Here is a 22,935-nt window from a genome sequence, read left to right as displayed (position 1 = left end):
TACATGTTTTAGATTTGGTGTTTTTTGGTAGAATATAAACATCATAATTACCTCTAGTTTTGACGCCATCAATTTTCTCTTCCGTGGCCTCTTCTTTTATCTCCTCCTCCTCCGTAAAAGATTTGACCATGCCATCCTGCTGCCCCTCGTCCTTGAACTTGGCTTCTTCATCTTCCTTCTCCCCATCCCCCTCTTTCTTCTCCTTCTCCAGCCGCGCTTTCTGGGCCTCCTCAGCAGCCCGTCTCTTCACCTCCTCCAGCTCCTCTTCCTTCTTGGCCCGCAATCGTTCCAGGATTTCCTCTGGATGAAAGAGCAAGACGTAAGCAAAGGACGAAAAGTATAAGACAAAAGAATTAAGGGCTGAGCCAGTAAATAGCGATCAATCAGTGAGGTCAACAACACAACACGGGGAAAAGCAAACAAATCCATCAAAATGACTGCAAGTTGTACTGTGTGTCTAAAAAAGGGCATACTTTCAGAACACACTGAAAACATCTTTTAAAAGAAACTAAAGTAATTAATATAAGGGGTGTTCAGCATTGATGAATAAATTACAAAATACATATTAAAAGTCAGAATAGTGTTGAATTCAGCAGATTTTAGTCATGGAGAAAAACTAGAAGAGCAGAATCAGATTAAAATTCAGTGCAAAATTTCACGTCTTTATGCTTGATTTAAACCCAAACCTAAGAGAAGACACAGAAATGGATGCAAAATGGCGCCCACCGTGGTCGACGTGTTTGCTTCGCTCTCCATAAGATTTTCATTGTGCGTACTAGCCTTGTGTTTATACTGTACATATGATAATAAACCTCTTGAGAATTACCTTCCAATTAGACTTAGATACAAACAGTGGCTGTTTAGGGGATTTACATTACATCATTTGTATGTAAAATGTTTAAAAAACATACATACATATGTTGACTGGGAGTAATTCACATTCTCACCTGCTGTAAAACACCACAATAAAGTTAGTTTCTAGTGCGTGGTCAGAGAGCATAATGGCACCATGCTGTTTATATTGGTCATCCCAGTCTTTATATGTATGGCAATGCAGCAGTGATAGTTACATATTGATAGGTAAGCACACTGGGTCATTAATACAGACGGTGAAATCCTTTTACGAGTGTTTGACTCATCAGTAGCACCACTACAGATTGAACATAAGCTGTGCAATATAAAACCTCCATCTGCACTGACAGGCAATTTGTATAAAATTAACAAAGTGGGAGACAGATGGTGAACTGGTGTTTTTCTTGCTCATTTGACTAATAATTACCATTTAAAATGGGGTGAAGCATGTTGAAGCTGCACACATACGTAATTATCGTATTCCACCCTACATTAAATCACCAAAAAAGGATGCGAGGAGGACAGCACAAAGAGACCAGAAAAAGGGAATTCAATGAAGGACAGAGCGTTGTCTTCTTCGATCTGTTTATTACTGTAGCAGACATTATGTACGCCTGTGTGCTCTGATGGAAGATTTCTGTGCTCAAGTTGTTTTTGTTTAATACACGTCTTAGTGTGACTGTATTTATATGTTATGCTGTACATCATAATCTGTCAGGATTCAGTCTGCCTTGCCCAAATGGTGAATCTCACATCAAGCATTACCAAGAGTACAGTGTGAAATGCTTTACTGACACGGGAAACACCAACTGGTTCATTAAATGATGACCTTTTTGTCCCTCCCAAAGATTTTCTCTGTTTCATTAACACTGTTTTACAAATGCAGAGGCAGGGTTGACACATTTACGATCTCATAACCAGGTGTGCAGGTATTAAAAATAACTTTTTAATTTATTTCTGTTTGTAATTTTTATATACCTTTATTGTCATTCTGATGTGTGGGTTAATATGCTAGCCTGTGCAGGTTTAAGTTGTATGCACGTGTCTGTCATATGTCGGTGGGATGCCTGGGGTTGGGTTAACAGAAAAAAACATTCACATCGTCATTCAATAAATAAACCCTTGGAAAAAAAGAAACATGGTGGAAATGTAATGTATGTGCTTTCCACATAACTGCCCTTTTTTACTTCACATACTATCCGTTTTTAAACGTCTCAGGATTTTAATGCGGTGTTATGGATAGTGTTGCACGGTGCACCGATACTTCAAAAGTATCGCGATTCTCAGAAATTAAAAACGTCACGATTCCTAAATGTATTAGTATCGATACTTTTAAGAATGACCGCGTTCCAGATTTGTAAGAGACATATTTCATGTTGGTGTGTCCAACGCATGCTTCCAGTGCCTCCCTATGGACGTCTGTGTTTTTTCTCCTCACGCACGCAGCACAGAAGCTGCAGCTGTCATGTGACAAACACTATAACGAGATCGCTGCATGTGCGAGCACAAGTGATAATGTGGCCGCCGGTCCACGACTGGTAGAAAAAGATGACGAGGGGTGAAATATGGAAGTGCTTTGCCTACCTTGCTGACAGTGAGGGCAAAGCTACCGATAAGTCGAGACCTGTTTGTCGTCAGTGCTACAAACAAATGCAAACAAAGGGAGCCAACACCTCGAACCTGGAGAAACACTTGGCCGACAAGCACGCCGAGTTGTACAAGGAGTTTAAAGACCGACAGGTTAGTATGTGAAAGATGACACGATCACGTTCATGCCCTTAAATAAGTCAAATGAGTAGGCTATGGTTTATTTTGTGAGAAGTCACTATGTTGCACCACCGTAGTTTGACGAGGCTATCTAGAGAAATAGTAGGCTAACTATGGGCATTATCCTCATGGCTAACCAACAGCCTGCCTACGGCTAATTCAACATCTCTGAAAACGCAACTTTCACAGATAACGTTAATAATTTGCAAGCTGCTAAAATAAAGCATACAAACATCAGCTAAAATGATCTATAGGCTATATGATTATAATCAGAGCATGTGCATGTTTGTCAGTGATTTATTTATATTGGGTTATTGCAGCATTTAAAGAGCACAGACCTACACAAAGGAGGTGTATTTGTGAAACAACTTGTAAGAAATTATGGACTCAAATATAAAGTTAACAATCAAAGAAATCAGACGTTGAAGTACAGGAAACATTAGCCTATATTAATCCATATATCACAGCTTAAATAACATTAGGTTAACTCATTATTTCCTATTATTAATTATGGTAATGTTATGGTTAAGTAAATGTTAGCAGTTATCACTATAACCACTGCATATAGAGATGCTAAGTTAGTCACAAGTTATTGTTACTATCACACAAACTATTTAGGTCCTCTGTTATGACAAATTTATCACCATCATATTTTAAATATTTTCATTTTCTTCTGCTACAGAAAAGTATCGAAAAAGTATCGAAATCTCAATTCTTGACTTGGTATCAGTATCGAAACAATAGTTTTGGTATTGTGACAGCACTAGTTATGGATTAGTTGTGCAAACAGCTGCCAAATATACGAAACAGAATAGGTCCAAAAAGAGAAGAGGGGACCTAGTTTCAGGGAATTAAGTGGCTTTTCCAAGAACTTTTTCTGACCAATCAATCACTTGTGCATCTTCAGTATTAAGCGTGCTACACACATTACCTTACGCTTTTGTGATGTTGCTGAACTAGCTGGTACTGTGTGCACAAAAAAGAAAAACAAGGAATGAAACTGCTGCTGCCAGTTCAAAAAAGTTTGACAAAAGCTTCTTTCAAGTGGCATACATTTTACATGCCTGTTATCTACTTCCTGGGGGGTAAAAATAAGGTTAAAGTCTGTTGTAAGTGAGAACCTTTAACTTATCTATGCACAGCAGATGCTTGTTAGAAGTGATAGTTTCCACTCAAGCTGCTGCATCAAAAGTTAACACTACCTACAACCTCCAGTGCACAGCAGACTGAGTGCTATCAACATGATTGTGTCACAGGTGCATCATTTTCACCATCACAGCTAGAAAAAAAAAAACAACCCCATACACATGGATTTGGTGGACACCCTACAGACAGAACGGAAGGGATGAGGGACTGAAGGGAAGCTCAAGTGCTGGATGCTGGCCAAACTGGGACCAGAGTAAGGTTACATAAGAGCTGGGTTGATTCCTATGGCCTGGCCATCTATGACTGGGTGGCATTCATGAGTATTGGGGAGAAAGCAGGCACAGGAGTGGGAAGGGGGAGACAGAAAAAGAAAGGGAAGAAAAATTACTTTGGGCTTAAAGAGATCTTTCTTCCCCCATGAGCCATGATTAAAAACCCAGCAACAGACAGTTTCTCAGAAAACTGGTTCATTTTATTAAACAGAGAAAAAATATAAAGAGCTCTTTACCATTAGCGGCAGTGAGGAAACACTTGTTGCTGCCACGGGCCTTGTTGGTTAGGTCCTCAGTGATATCCATATGCGCGTGCACCTCGTCCCTTATCTCTTCAAGTGCTGCATACAGGTCGGCCTCCCAGTACTCCTTATCTAAGCAATCTATGAGCTCCGCTAGCTGGACCTTTGAAGAACAGAGTTACAGGAGAGTTTAATAACAGCAAAACAAGATTAACTCTATGCTATGACAGCCACACAGCCAAAAAACAGGGAATGTTTGGGTGTATTTGTTTAATTAAAAGATTGTAACACATAACTATAGTTAGTAAGAAATTAATCTTTTAAAACATAATAATCACTTTTATTGTGTGAGCAGCATAAAACCCCAGTAAGAGAAAATGATGAGTCAAATTTACCTTGGTGCTATAGTACCAGATGGCTTTGTCCTCCTGCTCACCGTCCTCCTCGCTGTAGGGGGGGACATGACAGAGGAGACAGACGGAAAAAAGTTTAAAAAAACAGAAGACACAACAGTGAGGGGTAAGTAGAAGACAAATCAGGAAAAGACATGATGAACATATGCTTGCTTGCTGTATGTGGGTTTATGTGCGTTAATGCCATTTGTTTGCCATTTGCCTCATCAGTAGATACATTTGTAAAGTACCAGGCACTGCATTTACATCACATTTATGTCAATTTGTGTTTAACACATGATACATTAATCGGACTAAAAGGCGCATTACTTATTACTTTCTGAAGTGTTTCCAGTGCTAGACTATCATTTTGCCTGGCAGATCCATCCATTATATGTGTACAGGTATTAAAGTCATGGGGCTGGCTTGAGTCTCACAGGTCTATTGGCAATAATTCCACAGTAACAACTGTTCTTAGAGGTTGTGACTGTTTGCTTTGAGCATTTGTACTTTTTTGTTGTCGTTTCCCAAAGCAGCACTTTAGAGCCAGTGCTTGGCTGCTAGGAGCTTCTTGAAAACATTGGCTGTCCATGGTGCTGAAGAGAATAATCAATTGATTTTAAAGTTGTCATATAATACTGAATGGTAAAATTATATATGCTATTGCCTATTGTACTGTAATGGGAACCTGTTGGATTTTCTGCCAATCAGCACCTGATTATTTAAGACACCTGATGGCAATAAAACACAGAGCGAATCTGATGAAGCAACATGTGAAACGCACAGTTTACTCCTTATTTGTTTTGTTTTTAATGCAATAAAACAGTGTCAATCCTGGTAGGGATGCACAATATTGTAAAAACATATTGCGATTATGCTGACAGATATTATGATGTGATTCATTCACAAGATTCTTATAGCAGAACTACAATACTTCATTGTGATGCTGTTTTGTCACACATTTTATCTTTATCAAATAATTTCAGCTTCTGCAACTTGCATATTCCACTTGGTCATATTTCCATTTCAATAATATTTTGATGAATTTTGCAGCCCTACCCTAAGGTGTGTGCAGTGGAATATAATTTTTTTGGTATGTTTACTTTGATTTTAAAGTTACTTGTCTGTAAGAAGTGTAAATAAAAGACAAAGCATAAACGAAACAAACAATATAAGTAATTACACTATTCTACACTTTCATACTGTATTTATGTGGGGTGTTTAAGATTAAACTCAATATCGCAACATTAATAATATGTCATACTGATATATAGCAAAATTTTAAAATGTATCTTAAATATAACTCGATTATAATCTCTAGATCTGTGTCAGTTTTTAATACAATTTGCTTGAAATAATTAGTCACAAAAAAATATATAATAAAATATAATACAATAAAACAATACAATTCCACTAACAACAAATAGTAAATTATGCCCTGGCACTACTTTACACCGTTCTAAATGATTAAAACACTGAGAATTTGAATAATCCATGAATGGATCAACTTTCCCTGAAATAAATTTACCATGAAAATGTGTGTACCTGTAGGGTACGGCGGTGAACCGTACTGAGTAGCGGAAAGACTCAACTTCTGCAAGGCCCAGCACAAGGGGAAATTAACTAGGACACTTGAGTTTATGCAGCAGCAGCTACACGGTGGACTATTTGACAGCTTTTTGCTCAGCATGGTTATGCCGAGGGACCGTGAAGCCTGGGGCAATATAACAGTAGTGTCTATTCAGCATCCTTCACTTGAGGCACACGTGCGCGCGCACACACACATACACACACACCTTCTGTGTACATCATTCATTGCACGTACATCCAGTCACACAAACTTTCCTCTGTGCACACTACTTGCATGCACAAACCCACACAGCCTCTGAAGGGAGATCAGTAACTCAGCACCTGCTGGGGGCCAATTTGGAGAGCAGGATGAAGCAGAAAAAGAAGAAAGACTGTGAAATGCAGCCATGACAAACTTTGGGCCACCTACCCTCTTAAATTTTATATTGTTCAGGTGATCCACGTTCCTTTATGGTTTATGTTGCAGGCCTTCTGCGGCTGCTGACCCAGCACACACACACACACACCATCTGTGACTGCTCAATACCAAGAAAATTTGCTAACATATGGGACCAATACTGCTGATGGTCAGGTTATGTTAAAGGCTATGGACGGATGCGGTTATTTTTGGTTTATTAAAACAGCAGATCCAACCACTCATGCAGATCGGCATTCATATGCAAGACCCTAAGCTTGTGGTATGCTTAGCTTTGCACCTAAGCGCTTTTTTGTCACTGGGAATAAAATGTTAACAGCAGCCTCAAAACCTACTTGTCACATACCTGCAGCTTCATCATGGTTTGATACACAGCATATGTAATAGGATGACTGTAACTCAGGCTTCAGTCCTGTAAAAGTGTATAATCTGTTCTGCAAATGTATTCTCATTTTCACTATGTGTGTATGTTAGAATTTACTAGGCCTGTGCTTTTAAAATTTTAAAACTTAATTAAGTGAATTTCAATGGGTCACCACAGGTCATTCAGCTTGGCTTCATGACCCTTCGCTGACCAGGGTAGAACGCCAGGTGGACACAGCCTGGCTTTGAACACCAGATGACTCTTTAGGGATGAATTCAATGTAATTTACAGCTCTGAGCCATTCTGTTGTTAAGCAGTAGTGTGTGTGTGTGTGTGTGTGTGTGTGTGTGTGTGTGTGTGTGTGTGTGTGTGTGTGTACTATAGGTGCAAACATAAGTCTCTGTGATGCACAAGGACTAACCTGCAACAACTCTCTCACATGAATGGGGGGGGGGGTCAAACACAGGTTGAACACGTGCTCAGTGTGCATCTCCAATAATAAAGGGTATTATTAATGCCTTGGATTAGCAAGGAGGGTAGAGCAAGTATAAAGCCAACCACACAAAGAGCTTTACAGACATTGTAACAGTGTATGGTATGTCTGAAGAAGATCACGCATTTCACACTCGCCAATCTTTAGATAAGTGGGTGGGACAAAGTAAACTGACCCACAAATACTGTGGTACATCTGCTGCACAGACAGCAGTTACAGTATATGTTCATCATAATTAGATTACTGGCCATCTCTCTCTTCCTTATGGTGTTATTTATAATTCTACACAGAGATGGTTTGTGACATTCATGAACAAGTTTGCTATGATGCCAGATTATGGAATAACTTTGCAGACTCTGCTTTAGAGCACAGCACTTTCCCACAAATTACTCTCCCAGCCAAACACTCTTCTAATCACCGACAACATAAAGTTATGGAAATTGTTTGCATTTGTTGCAAATACCCTTCAAGAAATTCATTTCAATTTAAGACACCACAATGGTGAATAAATAAATAATAAGTCAGTCCTAACAAATTGTTCAAGTGATATTTGCATATTTTAAAAACAGTTTTTAATTTTAAAAATGCCATTTTATCAAGGTGCAAGACTGTAACAAGATTTAGTCACTCACACTGACAGCTATGCTGTTGACTCCTATGCAATAATCTTAACACATAAATAAAACATGAACTTACACAACAATGCGGCGGTCAAGGAACCAGTATTTGCGGTTGTGTCGGTCATAGCCGACTGGCAGTTGTCGAATAAATGGTCTGCTCCTCTGCGCTTCTGGGATGCAGTCCGTCACGCCGGGTACCTTGTGTGCCACACACACCTCACATTGCCACTCGTCCTCTGGCACTTCCTGCAATGGTGGCTTCACACACTCCAGATGGTACACGGCTGAACATGTCTCACAGCACAGCAGGTCACCGAGGCGATGGCATACCCTGCAGTGGTCGTCGTAGGCAACCACCCCTTCTGACATTAGCTCCTCCCGGGCAATGTTGGTCGCCAGGAACTGGTCCACCAAAAACTGGAGAACTTTGACTTTGCTCTCCAACGGTTCATACGGGTAATCCTCACCCTCCTGGAAAGGCAGAATATGCCGGTACTCTGGGTCACTCTCACAGTATGCCCGCACCACCTCTGGCCAGGTCATACCATCCACAAAATACAGAGTGGAGTTTACAGAGTCCTTCACGTCAGTGGGACCAAATGTGGTGTTGGAAGTGTCCTCCTCTCTGAGAATAGCTTTGAGCAGGGAGATGTGGGTCTCTGCCAGCAGTGTGCACTGCTCCTGGCTGGCCAACGCTGAACAGAAATCCTCAAAGCGAAACGGGGAGAGCCGCAAAACCGAGCCAAAGTTGCGGAGGACTTCGTAGACGGCAGACACATTGAGAAGCTGAGAAGTAGGAACCAGGAGGTCATCCGAAGACTTGGGGGGCTCAAGGGGAGGAATGTCATTTGTCTCAAGGATGGCGGGAGACAGCGGTCGCATTGCTCGACTCTTTCTTCGGCCTGTGAGAAGTGACAGGAAAAGAACCAGGAGTGAGAAGAAGGTGGTATACAAAACAAAGAAATTGAAAAGTAAATGTGTATATAAATAACCGCAAACACTGTGTACTGCCCGTCCAGTCTTTATAATAGTATCTGAAATGCTGATATTTGAAGATAAAACGGATGTCTCTGCAGAATAAAAGGACCATTGTTGCTTTGAGTCAACACAGAAGGTTTAAGTGCGGTGAGTGTGCACTTTGATCAGATGCACTGTATATCACAACAAAGAGAGTTACTGGTATATACTTTATATTCAACATTAGTCAATGCAATATGATGGCAGAACTTATTAGCATCCTTGATGCCTCATTGGACTGTACTCTCTGATTGTGCACTAGTACATTGTCTGCTGTAACAGTGACATTTGAGGATCCCCAAAGCTCCAAATTATGTTCTAATAAAAAAAGATACAAGAACAATTACCAATGCAATTTAAATGACCCAACAGCCTATATATACACCAAATAATACATAGGACGAGGGGAAGATGTAATTTTGGGGAATCACAAGCAAGTGCTAATGGGAATGTGGTTATTCTTAATAGAGTGTGACACTAGAGAAGTCGCATCATAAAATGCTTATAAATCAAGTGAGAACATTAAATGTATTGTCTTGGGACAAGAAAGTGCCTGTCTTTTTTTCTACTGTGTAATACATGCAGATGGTGCAGCATACGTACTGTGGCTGTATATTCCCTCTCCATTATGTGTGTCTGTGTACAATATGCGTTCCTGAACACTGTAATGTGGAATAAGCCCACGTTTGTGGTTGATCTGAATGGTTCAGTACAGGTCATTCAACCTGGCTGGCATCATGACCCTGCACTCGACCAGGTTAAATGCTTAACTGCTTGTAGAAATATGTTTATAATCACTGTAGGATAAGTATACTGTTACTACACCACTTTACCCACACTCTCTGCCATGTTGTATCACAAACCATGTGTGTAAGCTCTGCAGAAACCACTGATAAACTGGAAGTCCATAACTATTTAGCAAATATATGTGTATTAGGTCTAATATAATTCTGTGGTTTAGCATTGATGTAAACAGAGAAACGATGAGAGGACTACACAAATAGTGACATCTAGGGATTACGGGGTTGACCGCCGCAGGTTGATTATTACACAGGGATTGTGTGTAAACGTGTTATGTGTGCGGGGTGTGCAGTGTGTTTTAAAACAGCATGTATGTGTGCCGGTATGTCCGTGACAGCAAAAGCACCATAATGTCCGTCTGCCACCATTGGTGTTATAAAAGACCCCTCACACTCGGCTGCACAGTGCTGCCATGTTCACATGTCTTTGAAAGTTGATAGGCGATGCTTGAACCACTTAAAACTGCATAGCATGACCAGAGTGTAGTGAAGTGATAGGGCGAGCAACTCAAGAAAGACAATCTACGTTCAAATGTTTCTTGCCAAAAGAACATTTTTGTTTTAAAGAAAAATGTATAGTGTATGTAATGTATGTAAGACAAAAGCCTGATGTCACAGAGGTAGCAAAAGAGTGACCTTTTCTGTTGAGGAGATCCTGAAATGCACAGATCACCCATCTCTGGATCACGCTTACAACTATTTGTCCAATCCTATCTAGAATTACCTCCAGTGGCTGGCACAATGCGCCCAGTGCAATACTTTAACTTACATAACAGATGTGTCAATTGATTTTTGCAGAGACACAACTTCATTAACATCACTGTCCACAAGTGGGGACGTGATGGATCGAATTTGCTCACCTGATAAACATAAGAGTGGTTACTATGGCAACGGCGGACCACGTAATATTGTAATGAGCTGGTGTTTGCAACAAGTGAAAAAAAAAGAGCGCCTCTCTTCAAAACAAAGGCCTGTCAAACTCATTAAGCAGCATTATGCAACTAAAATGTGTCTTATGAAATGGTGAGGAACGATATGAAGTCGATTTGGACGAGGGAAACAGGTCTAGTGATTGTGTCTAAAATGTACAATTATTATTTATTTTACGGGTAACACCTTCATTTAAGTACTACGGCTTTAGAAAAAGTATAATATGAACTGTTAATCCAGGCTCAATGGGAAACACTGTTTACAAACTGTGTGTTTTGATGGAGCGCAGTTCACATGGTAGTAAATGCACATACTATGCTTTTACATTAGTAGAAATACTGAATGAATGAAGTGCATGTAAAGTGGCAAACGCAGTCAATACACCCTGTTCCTCCTCCGTGAGTATGAAAACACGTTATGTGCAGCGCGCCGTGAAAAAGTACGACAAAAAAGAAAGCCGACACATTCTTCATAATAAATTGACAACAAAACAGAAAAAATGTGCTGATCTGACAGAAGTCAAAAACATGAGAGCCGGTTGAAGCGTGGAGCAGATCTGCAAGCCAGCGGCGAGCAGTGCACACGGTAAACAAAGGCCTGTTTCTCAGTGCAGAGCTCCATTTTGAACAATGCGGCTTGGTTTCTGTACTGAGCTAAAAATAAAATGCACACTTTAAGTAATGCAAACCTGCTTTGTTCAAAGTGCGTGCACTTGCAAGCGATCGTACCTGGAGTGCTACCGAGCGTGCTGTGGCTCCGAAAACTACTCTCGGTACAGTAGCTGGCATCATCATCCTCTGGTAGTTCCTCCAGATAGTCAGAGTCGTTTCCCAAGGCCTCTTCTTCTTCAAGATCCGACGAAGGGTTGTCGTTTAGGAGTTCATCTTCGTCTGACCTGTAGCTTAAATTATCATCCTCCTCGTCGCTGTTGTCGTCGTAGACCACCTTGGTTTGAGGCCGCCTCACTCCGCCTCTACCGCCGCGGCTGCCTCTCGACCCCCTGCCTCTCCCTCTGCCTCCTCTGCCCCGCGATCCCGCGGCCGTCGCCGTGGTGGAGGCTCCAACTTTCCTGCGGCCCCGGGACGAATGAAAGTTCTCCCGGCCGGAGATTTCTGTATCCACCTCCGCAGAGCCAGTGCCGCAAACGCCGCCACTTCCTCCCTGCCCCCGACCCCGTCCTCTGCCTCTTCCCCGTCCACGCATCCCTCTACTCCTGCTGCCCCGAGAGCCGCGGACTGGCCCGGGTGAACCTTCCCGCATCACGGCTGCTTGTTTGGGCGGCCTTCCTCTTCTCCCCCTCATTGTAGGAGACAGTATCTTCTGTTCCGCTTCAATCTCGGTGCTCGAATAAGCCACGCACACCGGAGAAAATCGGGGGAGAAAAAAGCCAACAGATCTGGTGACGGTTCCCGATAAGTCCCCACCAAGCCCCGGTCTCAATTTCAGGGCGGAAAGCTCAAACTGAATGGCCGGTGTCCCGCTCTGGGTCGCCTGCAGACGCCATTTTTCTTCTCAGCTCTCCCTCCGTTGAAAACACAGGAGGCCCCAGACCTGCGTCAAGCTAACCACACATACCTGTAGTTGTACCGGAAGTACAGCGCCTGTTCTTCAAAGTAAAAGCAACGCCAGAAATGACAGTAGACATTATTACCAAATACTGGGGCGAACAGAACATAAAATAAGCATCAAAACCGAATAAATCAAATCGTTTATTTCCACTGCGACCGTTTATATGATCAAAAAATGAACTTTAAATGTTTTCGTTTTCACGAGTTGGCCGTAGCAGATGCGGAAGTGTAGTTTTTATCCTCTAACTTGACAACAGCAGGCCTGAGTGGATGCGAGGTCACGTGACTCACTATTCTACAATAGACGCAATTGCCGTGCTAGTTCATAAAATTAGTTATCCATGCAAACGCTTTCCGCCAATAGTGCTGTATTGGAGTTGGCTGTGTCTAGTGGATGGTTTTAATCACAGGTGGGTCGAGTGTATTTCGTGAAATACCATCATTTTCGGCCCTGTCTCTATCGTCGTCACAGCAAAGCATAGCAAGATAGACATGCGTCCGACATTGAGCTCTAATACATGAACCTCAATAAGTCATCATAAAAGTTAACAGTACAAATATTTATATTTAAATTGCATTCATGCGTTAACAGCAGTAATATCTTTCTTTTAACACATACATTTTAAATAACTTTAAAATGACTTTTTATTCGTCCTAGGGACCTGGCACAGTTTTCATCCAGTTGAGTGTATATATAAATATACAACAGGAGCTCCTGCAGAAACAACGCAGCGCTATAATCTATTGTAACAATGCAGCACGCAATAGTATTTAAACACAGAGTACATTGCAACCCAGATCAGGTGGTCCGCGACACCCTCTGCTCTTGTCTTTAATTTATGCCACTCTCTGGGTTTGACTACATGACTGAACGTTAAGTAAGTTAACAGTATATATATATTTTTTCCCTCATTCGTATTAGCTTTTGTTTGGTAGTTAATTTGGCTAGCTACTTCATGAGCTACTAAACGTAGCACACGCTTCTGTTACGGCATAGCTAGCCAACAGAAACATAGCTCGGGAGCCCCCAGTCGTACTGACATTATCGCAGGATAATTACATAAATCACAATTGAGAAAAGACTCGCTGTTAAGTAAGTTTCTATTGTTACTGTTGAACGCATATTGCTATCGGTTGTCGTGGCCGAGTGGTTAAGGCGATGGACTAGAAATCCATTGGGGTCTCCCCGCGCAGGTTCGAATCCTGCCGACAACGAGTTTTCGTTTTTTGTTGTGTTGGTACCTTGAAGATACCACTGAATTATGGAGGGAAACATCTGTAATCAAAACACCCACTAACTAGCTGCTGCTGTAAGACCATAGATGTATGCCACAGCCATACGCCACCACATTTTATGGCTCAATGCTGCTCAAACTTACTAGATGTTTTTTCTTACAAGGCAGTGGGCCAGAGCCTCTTATTGTTTTCATACTTTCAGGTGTGAAGCTATTTCCCCACATAACCCCCCATTAAAGTCAAAATCTCCAATAGTAGGTCAACGGCATGGGTAATTATTTTCAGTTACTGAATCCGGCCACAGGTGAGGGGTGGAAGCACAGCTGCTGTTCTGAAAGGTGCTCTACATGCCTCAAACGTGTTTAGTACCATGACCTAATAACAATCAACTATTATTTTAATACAAAGTACTGTAAGCTTAAGAGTTTAAGAGCACAGAAATAATGACAAAAAACCCAGTATGGATTAAAAATGTTCTCGTTGTTATATATTTGTATTCAAAATAAAAGGCTTTCCTGTAGAAAACCCAGTACAAAGTCACAGCTGACAGATTCACAAATACTCAGTTGTGTTAGGACACAGAAAAAAAAAAAAAACAGCCAGTCACTCTCACAAGTGTTCAAAGTCCCATTATAAATGTTACAAACCTTTGCCATACCGTGGTATCAGCCGTTTTTGCATGCAAACCCATTATTAATTCATTGCAATATGAACAGACTTAATTCATCATGTACACCATATTATCTGGTCAACATTTCATCAGCTGTAACAAGTTTAAAACATGGTTCAAAGGCATCTGCAACTTATTCAATGCCTAAATTACAAGAATTATTTTCTTATACAGTAAAACTCCTGCATCTCGAGTTCAGATGGCTAGAATCTGTGCCTAAAAGCACTTAATAACACCATTTGGAACAAGAATACAACCCTGGAAACTACTAAAGGTGAAACGTTGGAAGGAGACAATATGCTCAATGATTTATTAAAAGTATACACATTGTACACGTTCTAAAACAGCTCAATGACTTCAATGGAGTATTGTCCGACGTCCTTCTTCACCTTCATCTTATTGAGTTCTTGGAGGCTGCCCTCAATCTTCCCGAGCTCAGAAACAAGTCTCACCTGAGGACACAAGACGGCATGTTTAAGTTTTTTCCCAGATTACTTTTCAGAGGACGGCAGTAAATTTTGAATGTTATTGTGTTATTTTTACAGAATATTTAACATTCAGCCAGTTAAAGAGCAACCAGAAGGTAAGACGGTTTGTTACCTGAGACTTAACAAAGCAGTGGAGGTTTAGCAGTAAGCCTTTGGCCTCTGGAGTCATCACTAGCACTGTGAAATGGGCATCCAGCAGCAAGCATACCCAATCCATGATCTACAATCAAAAAAAGGAAAACAGAATTAGCAATTAAACTCTTACATAAAGTATATTATTATTTCAAGGAGTTTCTGGAGCATTCTGTATATCATAATGCCAGTGTTTTATACATGTTTGTTATTTATTAGAAGTTTATAACAACACTGTCTCCATCTTTTTATGCCAACTATATGCACTGTGGTTACACTTAAATCACACCGCAGACGGTTCAAGGCCCCCATATCTGTATTTGACATCCTGTCAGCAAAAGACTTTCTTCTGCCTCCAGACTTGTCACATGATGTATTCTGGTGTGACAGACATTAACTGCACTCGTATGTCAAGTGTGGCCAACTGTCTAGTTAAGATAATGATACAGACCTGAGTCAGACTTGGTGATCTCAATCCATGCATCTGTGTGGAAGCATCTTGGGAGTATTTTAGGTAAAGGAACTGCAGGTACTGGAGGAAAAGCTGATTGGATGAAAAAGAAAATGAACATTGTAAAAACAGATTTGGTCAATGGGTACGGTGTCAGCTGTTTTAAAACATGAATGAATGCTGAGTTTTATTTTAGAGATGGGGAAAACTAGCCATTACTCACAACAACTTGTTGGGAGGACAAATCTTTTAGGTGTGGGAGGAGGAAAGTGTCGCTGTACGGCGTCCTCAGGACCTCATTTCTATGCAGCTCGAGTTAAGGTCTCATATTTTAAAATTCAAATCATTACACAACAAACAGTTTGCGATAAATGTTAGGTCTGAGTGACTGCGCTGCGCAATGGGAGGATACAGTAAAACAGCCTTGTATAGTCCCACTGGACAGATCTGTTCTGGTGGTGTCGAGGTCTTCTCCTTGTCTTCTTCTCGGGTCTTGAGGACGGCACCACCTCCACTGAGGGCATCTGACCGATCCCCGTCAAAGGAGGTGGGGCTGAAACCATTCTGCAAGCCAACCTGCCCATGCTCCCTCACAATTAGGGTTTCCATGAAGGAGACACTCTCAGGCTCCAGGCTCATTTTCTCTGCATCTGCGTCTGGCATACTGCAAGATAAAGGTTTTATATTACACAAAGTCAGGCTGATAATTAAACCGCTAAATCACTTTGGTTAAAAGGTTTAAAGCCACTATATGGAGAATTAGAAAAAAAAACACATTACTTTGGTGCCACCTAGTGGTAGTATCAAATGTGGCATATATTTATGCCTGTATAAAGGTTGTGCACATAAAAACCCTCAGTTTTACCTGATGAAGGCCTTAAGGCAGGCACAGGTTACAGCTTCTGGGATGTCAGGGAAGAACTGCAAGCAGAGCTGACAGAGAAAGTAATCCTTCTTCTCCAGGGCCAGGAGCACAAGGTCAGGACACACACTGTTGAGGTTGAAATGGTTTATCGATCACGATGCAAACAAACTCACTAAAAATGTTGACTCTCAAAGCAATCTTACTATTACTACTAACTATAACAGCATCCTGATTCCACTGTTATGCCTTACTCACCTGTGGCAGAGGGACTGAGTGTGCACTAGCTGTGCCAGGGTGCTCGGGGTGTAGAATGCTGGATCGGCCAGGCTCCGGGACACAAGGGTCGATGCTAGCTGCCCCAATGAGGCCTGCAGGTCCTGGATGTCTGCCCTGGAGAGGAGCCCCTCCACCTCTTTCTGGACCTCTTCTACTGGGGCCATCTGTATGAGGAATTGAAAATGTTTTCTTATTATAAAATTACTTTTTTGTCAACTCTGTTTCTGTATTTTTGCCAGAGAATTTTTACCTTAGTGACCTCCAGAACTTGGTCAATTGTTAAACTAGTTGCTGCTTGGGTCTTACGGGTTGTTCTCTGTATGGAAAAGAGAGAAGAATAAAATCATAAACGAAACTTATAACAGGAGTGTTACTGAACCACTACTCTGCAGGTCTCTGTCTCTCTCTCTCTCTCTCTCTCTCTCTCTTCTTTAAACACAGAAGCAGTGAATTGCTGATTTGTATCAAAAATGGCATTGGGTTTTAGTGTGGGTGCATGTTTATTCAGTAATCTAACCCTAACCCAATAAACCAAATTCTGATTCTGATAAGTTGATATGACCTGTTTGATGAGACAGAATTCTGTACATACTAATTTAGGCTACCTTTATAGATAAATCAAGAAATAAAAACACTACAGCAGCCCTGTACCCTAACAAATGTTCCCCTTGCTAAATCACAATTTGACATATTTATATATTGATGGTCCGGGAAACACTGTTGGCCACTTTTTAAAGGCGAGTTTGGGATTGATGCACCACCTTCTCTTACAAATCTATACAAGGTCCCTTATTTTGCCCTGAAAACTCCACTCAGTTATCCAACATACCGTCTTCCGGGTTTCCACTGTCCTAGAGGGCTGAGCTTTCTCTCCATGCAGAATATTATTCCAAGATGGTACAGAAGCTGGAGCTTTGGCCTCTGTAGCAGTAAGGAAAACACACAGTAGTGAGTGAACATGCAATTATTCAATGTAGAATATAGACTATCAGTGTTGTAGCATCATTAATACATGCTGAATATGCACTATTCAGTATGTTATTGCAGTATTATTTATTTATACAGAATTAGTGTACTCGGGTATTAAAACGTCTAATGTATGCCATTTGCTTTACGCAGCTGCACAACATTAGATTACTACAGTAGCAGTACTCCAAATTTGTGTTAGCTCACCTTCAGTTTTGGCCTGCTTTAGTTTTCCCAGGGCAGCGGCCAGGGAAGATTTGGGGCACTCGTATGGAATAACAGACAGGGTTTTCCCATGTGGAATGAATAACTTGTTGGAATAACCCCATAGCTAAATCAGAGAAAAAAGAAAATTAATATAGTTCGACAGTTATGACATCAACAACACAACTTGGCTATTTATGGCACTGTTTTGAGATTGTAAACTGCCATAAAGTTGTGAGGAGGGACAATGAGCCCTGTCACAGTGGAGAGCAGACACAATGCTCTACCAAAGTCATACAGTCCTCCATCAGCACCCAGCAGCTGGAAGGACAGGGAACCTTGGCCTGAGTGGATGGTTCATGCATACTTCTAACCTCAGCAGTACACATTGGGGATTGTTCTGTATGAGCTCTAGGGCCCCGCTGCTCGCATGGCTAAAAATCATTGCTATTCATTCATCCACTGATCGTAGAACAGAAACATTAGAAAACATTTAGCTTGGCAGGTTATTTGCATTTAGTACACCAAAGCATTCTTACCTGTCCATAGATTTTACCCGCCATCTCTTTTCCTGCCTGAAGCGTCTGGAAATTGGTATTCCAGATGCAAAGGAAGTCTGCAAAGAGCCATTAAAGAAACACACGCTCACATCAGATACTGGAGTCACGTAGCTTCAAGTCATCATTTAAATGCACTTAGTCCAAAACAAGGCCCACATGTCATTAATTATCATTTCTAGCATTCGATTATGCAAATGTGTTCTGTAATCATCCAAGTCCTGATAATTTCAACAAATCAATTTTAGTTTCAACAAATAAAATGTGTTATTTCCCAAGACTAGAAACCAAATTCAGGTCAGTCAGTCATCAGACTCAAAAAATGGCAAAGCTCTATACTGTAACTAATGTTCGCTGCAAAAACAATATTGTTGCCTGTTGTAACATTACAGCAGTTTTTGCAGTTATGCACCGGTATGGCGGTATATTAAAAATGCATATCATACAGGAAATTGAAGTCAGTATTCCAGTTCATCCGGTGTATTGCCCAGTGCCAACTGTAACCTTGTATCAAGTGATCCCTGTTTGTCCAATTCTCACTGCTGCATTTTACCAATGCAAAAAACATATTAGTAAAAGTCTGACCACTGACATTTAATGTGTGCCCAATTCTATCTTTAAATCTAAAACAGAGTAGTAGAGCATCTGTGTTCTTCATTTCAGTGTAGTTCAGTGTAGTTAAACTGCATTTACCTTTACCCGCTCCGGCAGAGGGGTGTGGAACCCCCACAACAGCTACATGGGCTTCATCCAGGACCAGGGCTGATGCTGCCTCCAGCAGGCCCTCACCGACTGGAAGACCCAGCAGCAGGTTACGAGGCAGCGGAAGAGCCTGGGCCCCTTCATCAGCTCCCAGGCCCCGCATAGAGACTACACTCTGGTACACATGACCGTTAGGGTCTGGACGGCCAGAAAAGGGTAAAGCACAAAAAGGTAAAAAGGATTAATGAGGGACAAACTGAGAGAGAATGACTGACACCTATTTTTCATATCTTGCATGTAACACCCTGTGTTTGTGCAACATGAAGTACAATATAAAATGAATCTCAACCTGTTTATGAGTACATCATGCAATCAAGAGAGATTATACCCTCCTGAAATCACCTATGTGATCTATGGGACAGGGCTTTTATTGTAGGGGACGTTCCTCTTACACATCTAACTCTCTACACAAAACTACACAAAGCAAAACTAGCCTCTGCTGTCAAACAGTGATACTTAAAATATTCGCACAGGAAATGGCGGCTTACAGAGGTAAAGCAGGCGGATGTGGTTATCCCTGTAGGAGGCAGAGAAGCTGAGCGGGGAAAGACCAGGCTCCTCTCTCTCCAGTCGGTACCTCTGTAGGGTGTTTGGATTCAGTCTCTGCAGGTAGAGGAAATGATCTCCTTTCTGTTGGAAGACATTGACAACTGTTCAAGGCAAACAGTCCTTTACAAAATACCAATAACACTTAATGCATATGTCCATGAAGAAAATGAGAGCGGACACAATTAGTTGTTAAATAGGTCATAAAATACTCATTATTCATATACAGGTACATAAGCATGCCCTCAAATGAAGTGTCATTACAACTTAGTATTGTAATATACAGTAACTGCAATTAATACTTTAATTGTTAAAAGCCACACAATTCAAATGATGTTACCTGTTCAGTTGTGAAGATGACAAACTGCTTCGACTCTGCCAGTATGTTGGTGCTCCACCTAAACGACAAAAAGAAGAATCATCAACACACTACAAGAGACTACAGGTCAGACTAAAGCACAGCACTGGCAATCAGGTCATTTAAATATTTTTAGATTTCGTTGCAAATACAGTGTTTCCTCTTGGATTTTTTTTAGCAGCGGCGGCAGGCCCGTTTTGGTGGAGCTGTTAGTTTATTAGTCGACTTGGAAGAAAGTGAACATTTTGATAATAAGCTACATCAACACAACGGTATGTGGAGTTAAACTGGACAGCCCCAATAACCTCTGAATAGTTCTACTTGTTGTTAAATTGCAATGTGAGCGGCAGCCAACGGGGGTGCATTATGTCAGCAGGATCATTTAAAAGGCAACCGTGACTACATTGTGCGTCTGCCCCATTTCTGATACCGTGGCGGCAGAAATTTAACAGCGATGGGCCGCCGCTCCAAAATCAACATAGAGGAAACACTGAAATCTGTAGTTTTATTTGTTGCCTGAACAACAATGTTGGGAGATGTAGCCTTATAACAATATCAACTGTTAAAATGTAACATCTCTTGGGGCAGATTCTAAATTTCGCTCTGACTGTATTATAACGCATAACATTTACTGAGGCTGTAAGACACAGTGATACTGACCTAATGGCCTCTTCTTGAGCCAGGACTTCCTCTATGGGCTGTTGGGGAGCAGAAAGTAGAGAGTCCAGGAGTCTCACAGCTCCTCTCTGGAATAAGACCACAGGCTCCCCTTCTGGTACACAGTGGACCCTCCAGACATCTGCTGACACCTGGAAAGAAGGCACAAATGAGAATATTATATATATGACTCTTATAATGACATTTTAGGCTATTTACTCTGTACACTATGAAGAATTCTCAGATTAAGAGACTTTCCAAAGGAAATACGTACTGTCAAGAACACCGCTGATTTCATTTTGGGACCAATTACAATGCTGGACAACTTAACTGGTAAAGGTGGATGTACTGTAACTATAGAGATCATAGCAATCGAGACACATTAGGAAACTGCTGTTAAAATAAATTTGCTTTTTCTTGAGGCTCCATGAATACCTTATAATAAAATGAAGAGTAAGCTTAATTGAATGGAACAGAAGTAAAATATCACATCAACTTCCACAAATGTTCAAATGGATTCGATACAGAGTGCTTCACAGTGTGAATAAACCACTTCCAGCATGCCTGGTAGAATCAACATGAATGTCTTTTGTGGGGAGATTGTCCATAAGTGGATGCTATTATCCCCAATTGTGTGATTCAACAACAGGGTTTGCATCTTGCCTTCGAGTGTGGCCGATTGGAACAGGTACACTTTTGCCTTCAGACGTGATCAGACTACACATCGTACCGGCTAGTTCAAGCATATTCTAGCCTTAAATGTGAGAGAAAGAGGAGAGAGCTGAAAAGCCATGTTCACACTTACAGTTGCTTTGAAGGCCTTATCTAAGAGTATGTCTTCTTCCTTCCAAATTCTGATCACCTTAAAAACAAAACACAAACAGACATTTTGTGTCAGGCAGATATTTCTGAAAGGTCATCTAGAGGCTAAATTAATTGCAAAGTAGTAAATTAATTAATTATTTCACTGAATGGAAAAGAAAACATATTTTGTATACTTTGGTTCCTTTTTGCCAAATTTCATTCAGACAGTGAGTCAGTGGGACTCCGTAGAGACGGTGCTGCAACCAAAACAAGCACCAGAATTCTTCTCATAAAGACTCGTGTGACTTTAATCCACCTGGCCACGACACCGATGGCTGAAAAGCCTACCTTGCTGTCCGAGACTGCCACAAACTCCTTGCTCTGTGAGCTGTAGACTGCTGAACAGGTCAGGGTCTGTCCCTGTTTCACCGTCCAGCTGCTCAGCGGCTTCTGGTCTGAAACCTGTCAGAACCATAACAACACAAAAGAGGACCAGTTAATAATAATAACATCAAGATGCTTCTACTAAGTTAGTCACAACAAAAAAAAAGTCCCTCTTTACCCTTTTTCTACTGCGAGTGTAGAAATGTGTTGTGTAACTTCCATTATAGGTAGATAGATGTTCACGAAACAAGCAACTGAGGCTAACTCTGAAAACTGCCATTTACTGAAAAGGAGCTGAATAGTGAATTATTAATGTAGCATTATAATCGATATAGCTGAATACACACGCTGAGTGCAGACATTCAGAGCCAGCATCAGTCAGCAGGATGTCTGTGTCTTGTGGTGGATGTAGCGACACTTAGCTAACATCTGCCTGTTGTTGTAGATTGGCATGGTGTTTACACAAACCTATGCTACCCTAACTTGCTTTACTTATTTTTTTTTTTACTGAAAACGAGTCAAGGGTCTATCACAGCCAGCTCAGGTGTTTATTTGCCCCCCCTGTCTCGTCTGATGGTTTCTGTCACTGTTGCTAAGAACAGCCGAGGATGCCAACACGAGTTGCACAGGTCGCACAGATCAGCTGGCCCCGGTAAGGAGAGCCTCCTCAAAACAAACGCTTAACGTTACCTTGTATAACGTAACAGATCTCGTTGAGTCGGTGACGATGACATGGTCGCTGTCTCTCTCTGTTTCGACCCCCTGAATGCCTGAATTGGGCAGAGTTTGAGCTGGAACGAGTCCGCACAACGTGTATCCCTCATACAGCGCGGCCATGCTGGACGAGAAGAAAGTGGAAACGTCGGTTCTCGCGAGAAAGGACGAGTGTTTGTCAGCAGCCACCGGAACCACGAGACTTCTTGCTGCTTCCTCGCTGCTTTCTGCTGCGCCCGCTGAAAAGGGTTTTTCCTAGGATGGCGAAGTCAGGTCATGAATAGTTCGTGAAAGTGTATATATAATATTATAATGTGCGACATGTGATGCAGGACTTGTAGTAAAGCCACAGACCAGTAGCAGTCGTTAATGGTTTTGGAGGTCAAAATTGAGTGAG

The 22,935-nt window shown here is 41.4% G+C and overlaps 2 protein-coding genes and 1 non-coding gene across 8 annotated transcripts in view; 1 reads left to right on the top strand and 2 right to left on the bottom strand.

Moving 5' to 3' along the window:
* LOC127354264 (nucleosome-remodeling factor subunit BPTF) overlaps positions 1-12,443 on the bottom strand; it is a 47,862-nt gene extending 35,419 nt beyond the window's left edge. For 3 of the 5 annotated variants that reach the window (XM_051384059.1, XM_051384061.1, XM_051384060.1), the window contains exons 1-5: positions 11,629-12,442; positions 8,230-9,055; positions 4,675-4,726; positions 4,274-4,442; positions 52-300 (exon numbers count right to left, since the gene is read on the bottom strand). In XM_051384059.1, coding sequence (XP_051240019.1) covers positions 52-300; positions 4,274-4,442; positions 4,675-4,726; positions 8,230-9,055; positions 11,629-12,202 — 1,870 coding nt within the window. In that variant the 5' untranslated portion in view covers positions 12,203-12,442. Of the gene's footprint in view, positions 1-51; positions 301-4,273; positions 4,443-4,674; positions 4,727-8,229; positions 9,056-11,628 lie in introns of all 5 variants that reach the window. The other 2 variants (XM_051384057.1, XM_051384058.1) reach the window with 1 other exon arrangement.
* Positions 12,444-13,601: 1,158 nt separating this feature from the next.
* Positions 13,602-13,683, top strand: trnas-aga (transfer RNA serine (anticodon AGA)). The gene has a single exon. It is a non-coding gene; the product is annotated as a tRNA-Ser (tRNA).
* A 482-nt stretch (positions 13,684-14,165) lies between these two features.
* nol11 (nucleolar protein 11) lies at positions 14,166-22,693 on the bottom strand. Of its 2 annotated transcripts, none has more exons than XM_051384072.1 (18): positions 22,515-22,693; positions 21,789-21,902; positions 21,442-21,498; positions 20,640-20,788; positions 19,962-20,019; positions 19,564-19,705; positions 19,007-19,213; positions 18,296-18,372; positions 17,760-17,883; positions 17,416-17,507; positions 16,837-16,902; positions 16,566-16,750; positions 16,311-16,436; positions 15,858-16,109; positions 15,669-15,747; positions 15,446-15,538; positions 14,975-15,082; positions 14,166-14,826 (listed from the first exon to the last, which is right to left on the bottom strand). In XM_051384072.1, exons 1-18 carry the CDS (start codon positions 22,659-22,661, stop codon positions 14,713-14,715), a joined length of 2,190 nt encoding a protein of 729 aa, XP_051240032.1. In that variant the 5' UTR covers positions 22,662-22,693; the 3' UTR covers positions 14,166-14,712. The 2 variants fall into 2 exon arrangements, with proteins under 2 accessions (XP_051240032.1, XP_051240033.1); XM_051384073.1 differs by having other exon boundaries at positions 19,013-19,213.
* Between the last annotated feature and the right edge of the window lie 242 nt (positions 22,694-22,935).

Source organism: Dicentrarchus labrax, unplaced genomic scaffold (assembly GCF_905237075.1).
Source record: "Dicentrarchus labrax unplaced genomic scaffold, dlabrax2021, whole genome shotgun sequence".
NCBI lineage: Eukaryota > Metazoa > Chordata > Actinopteri > Moronidae > Dicentrarchus > Dicentrarchus labrax.
This window is presented reverse-complemented; position numbering and strand designations above follow the sequence as displayed.

What these genes read in the sequence shown, in the direction of transcription:
- nol11 (XM_051384072.1), bottom strand. Translation starts at nt 22,661, where the DNA reads ATGGCCGCGCTGTATGAGGGATACACGTTGTGCGGACTCGTTCCAGCT. An exon ending in CTCTGCCGGAGCGGGTAAAG is followed by an intron (nt 18,373 to 19,006) that starts GTAAATGCAGTT and finishes GGCTCTTTGCAG; the next exon opens with ACTTCCTTTGCATCTGGAAT. An exon ending in ACTCAGTCCCTCTGCCACAG is followed by an intron (nt 16,437 to 16,565) that starts GTGAGTAAGGCA and finishes CAACCTCAACAG; the next exon opens with TGTGTGTCCTGACCTTGTGC.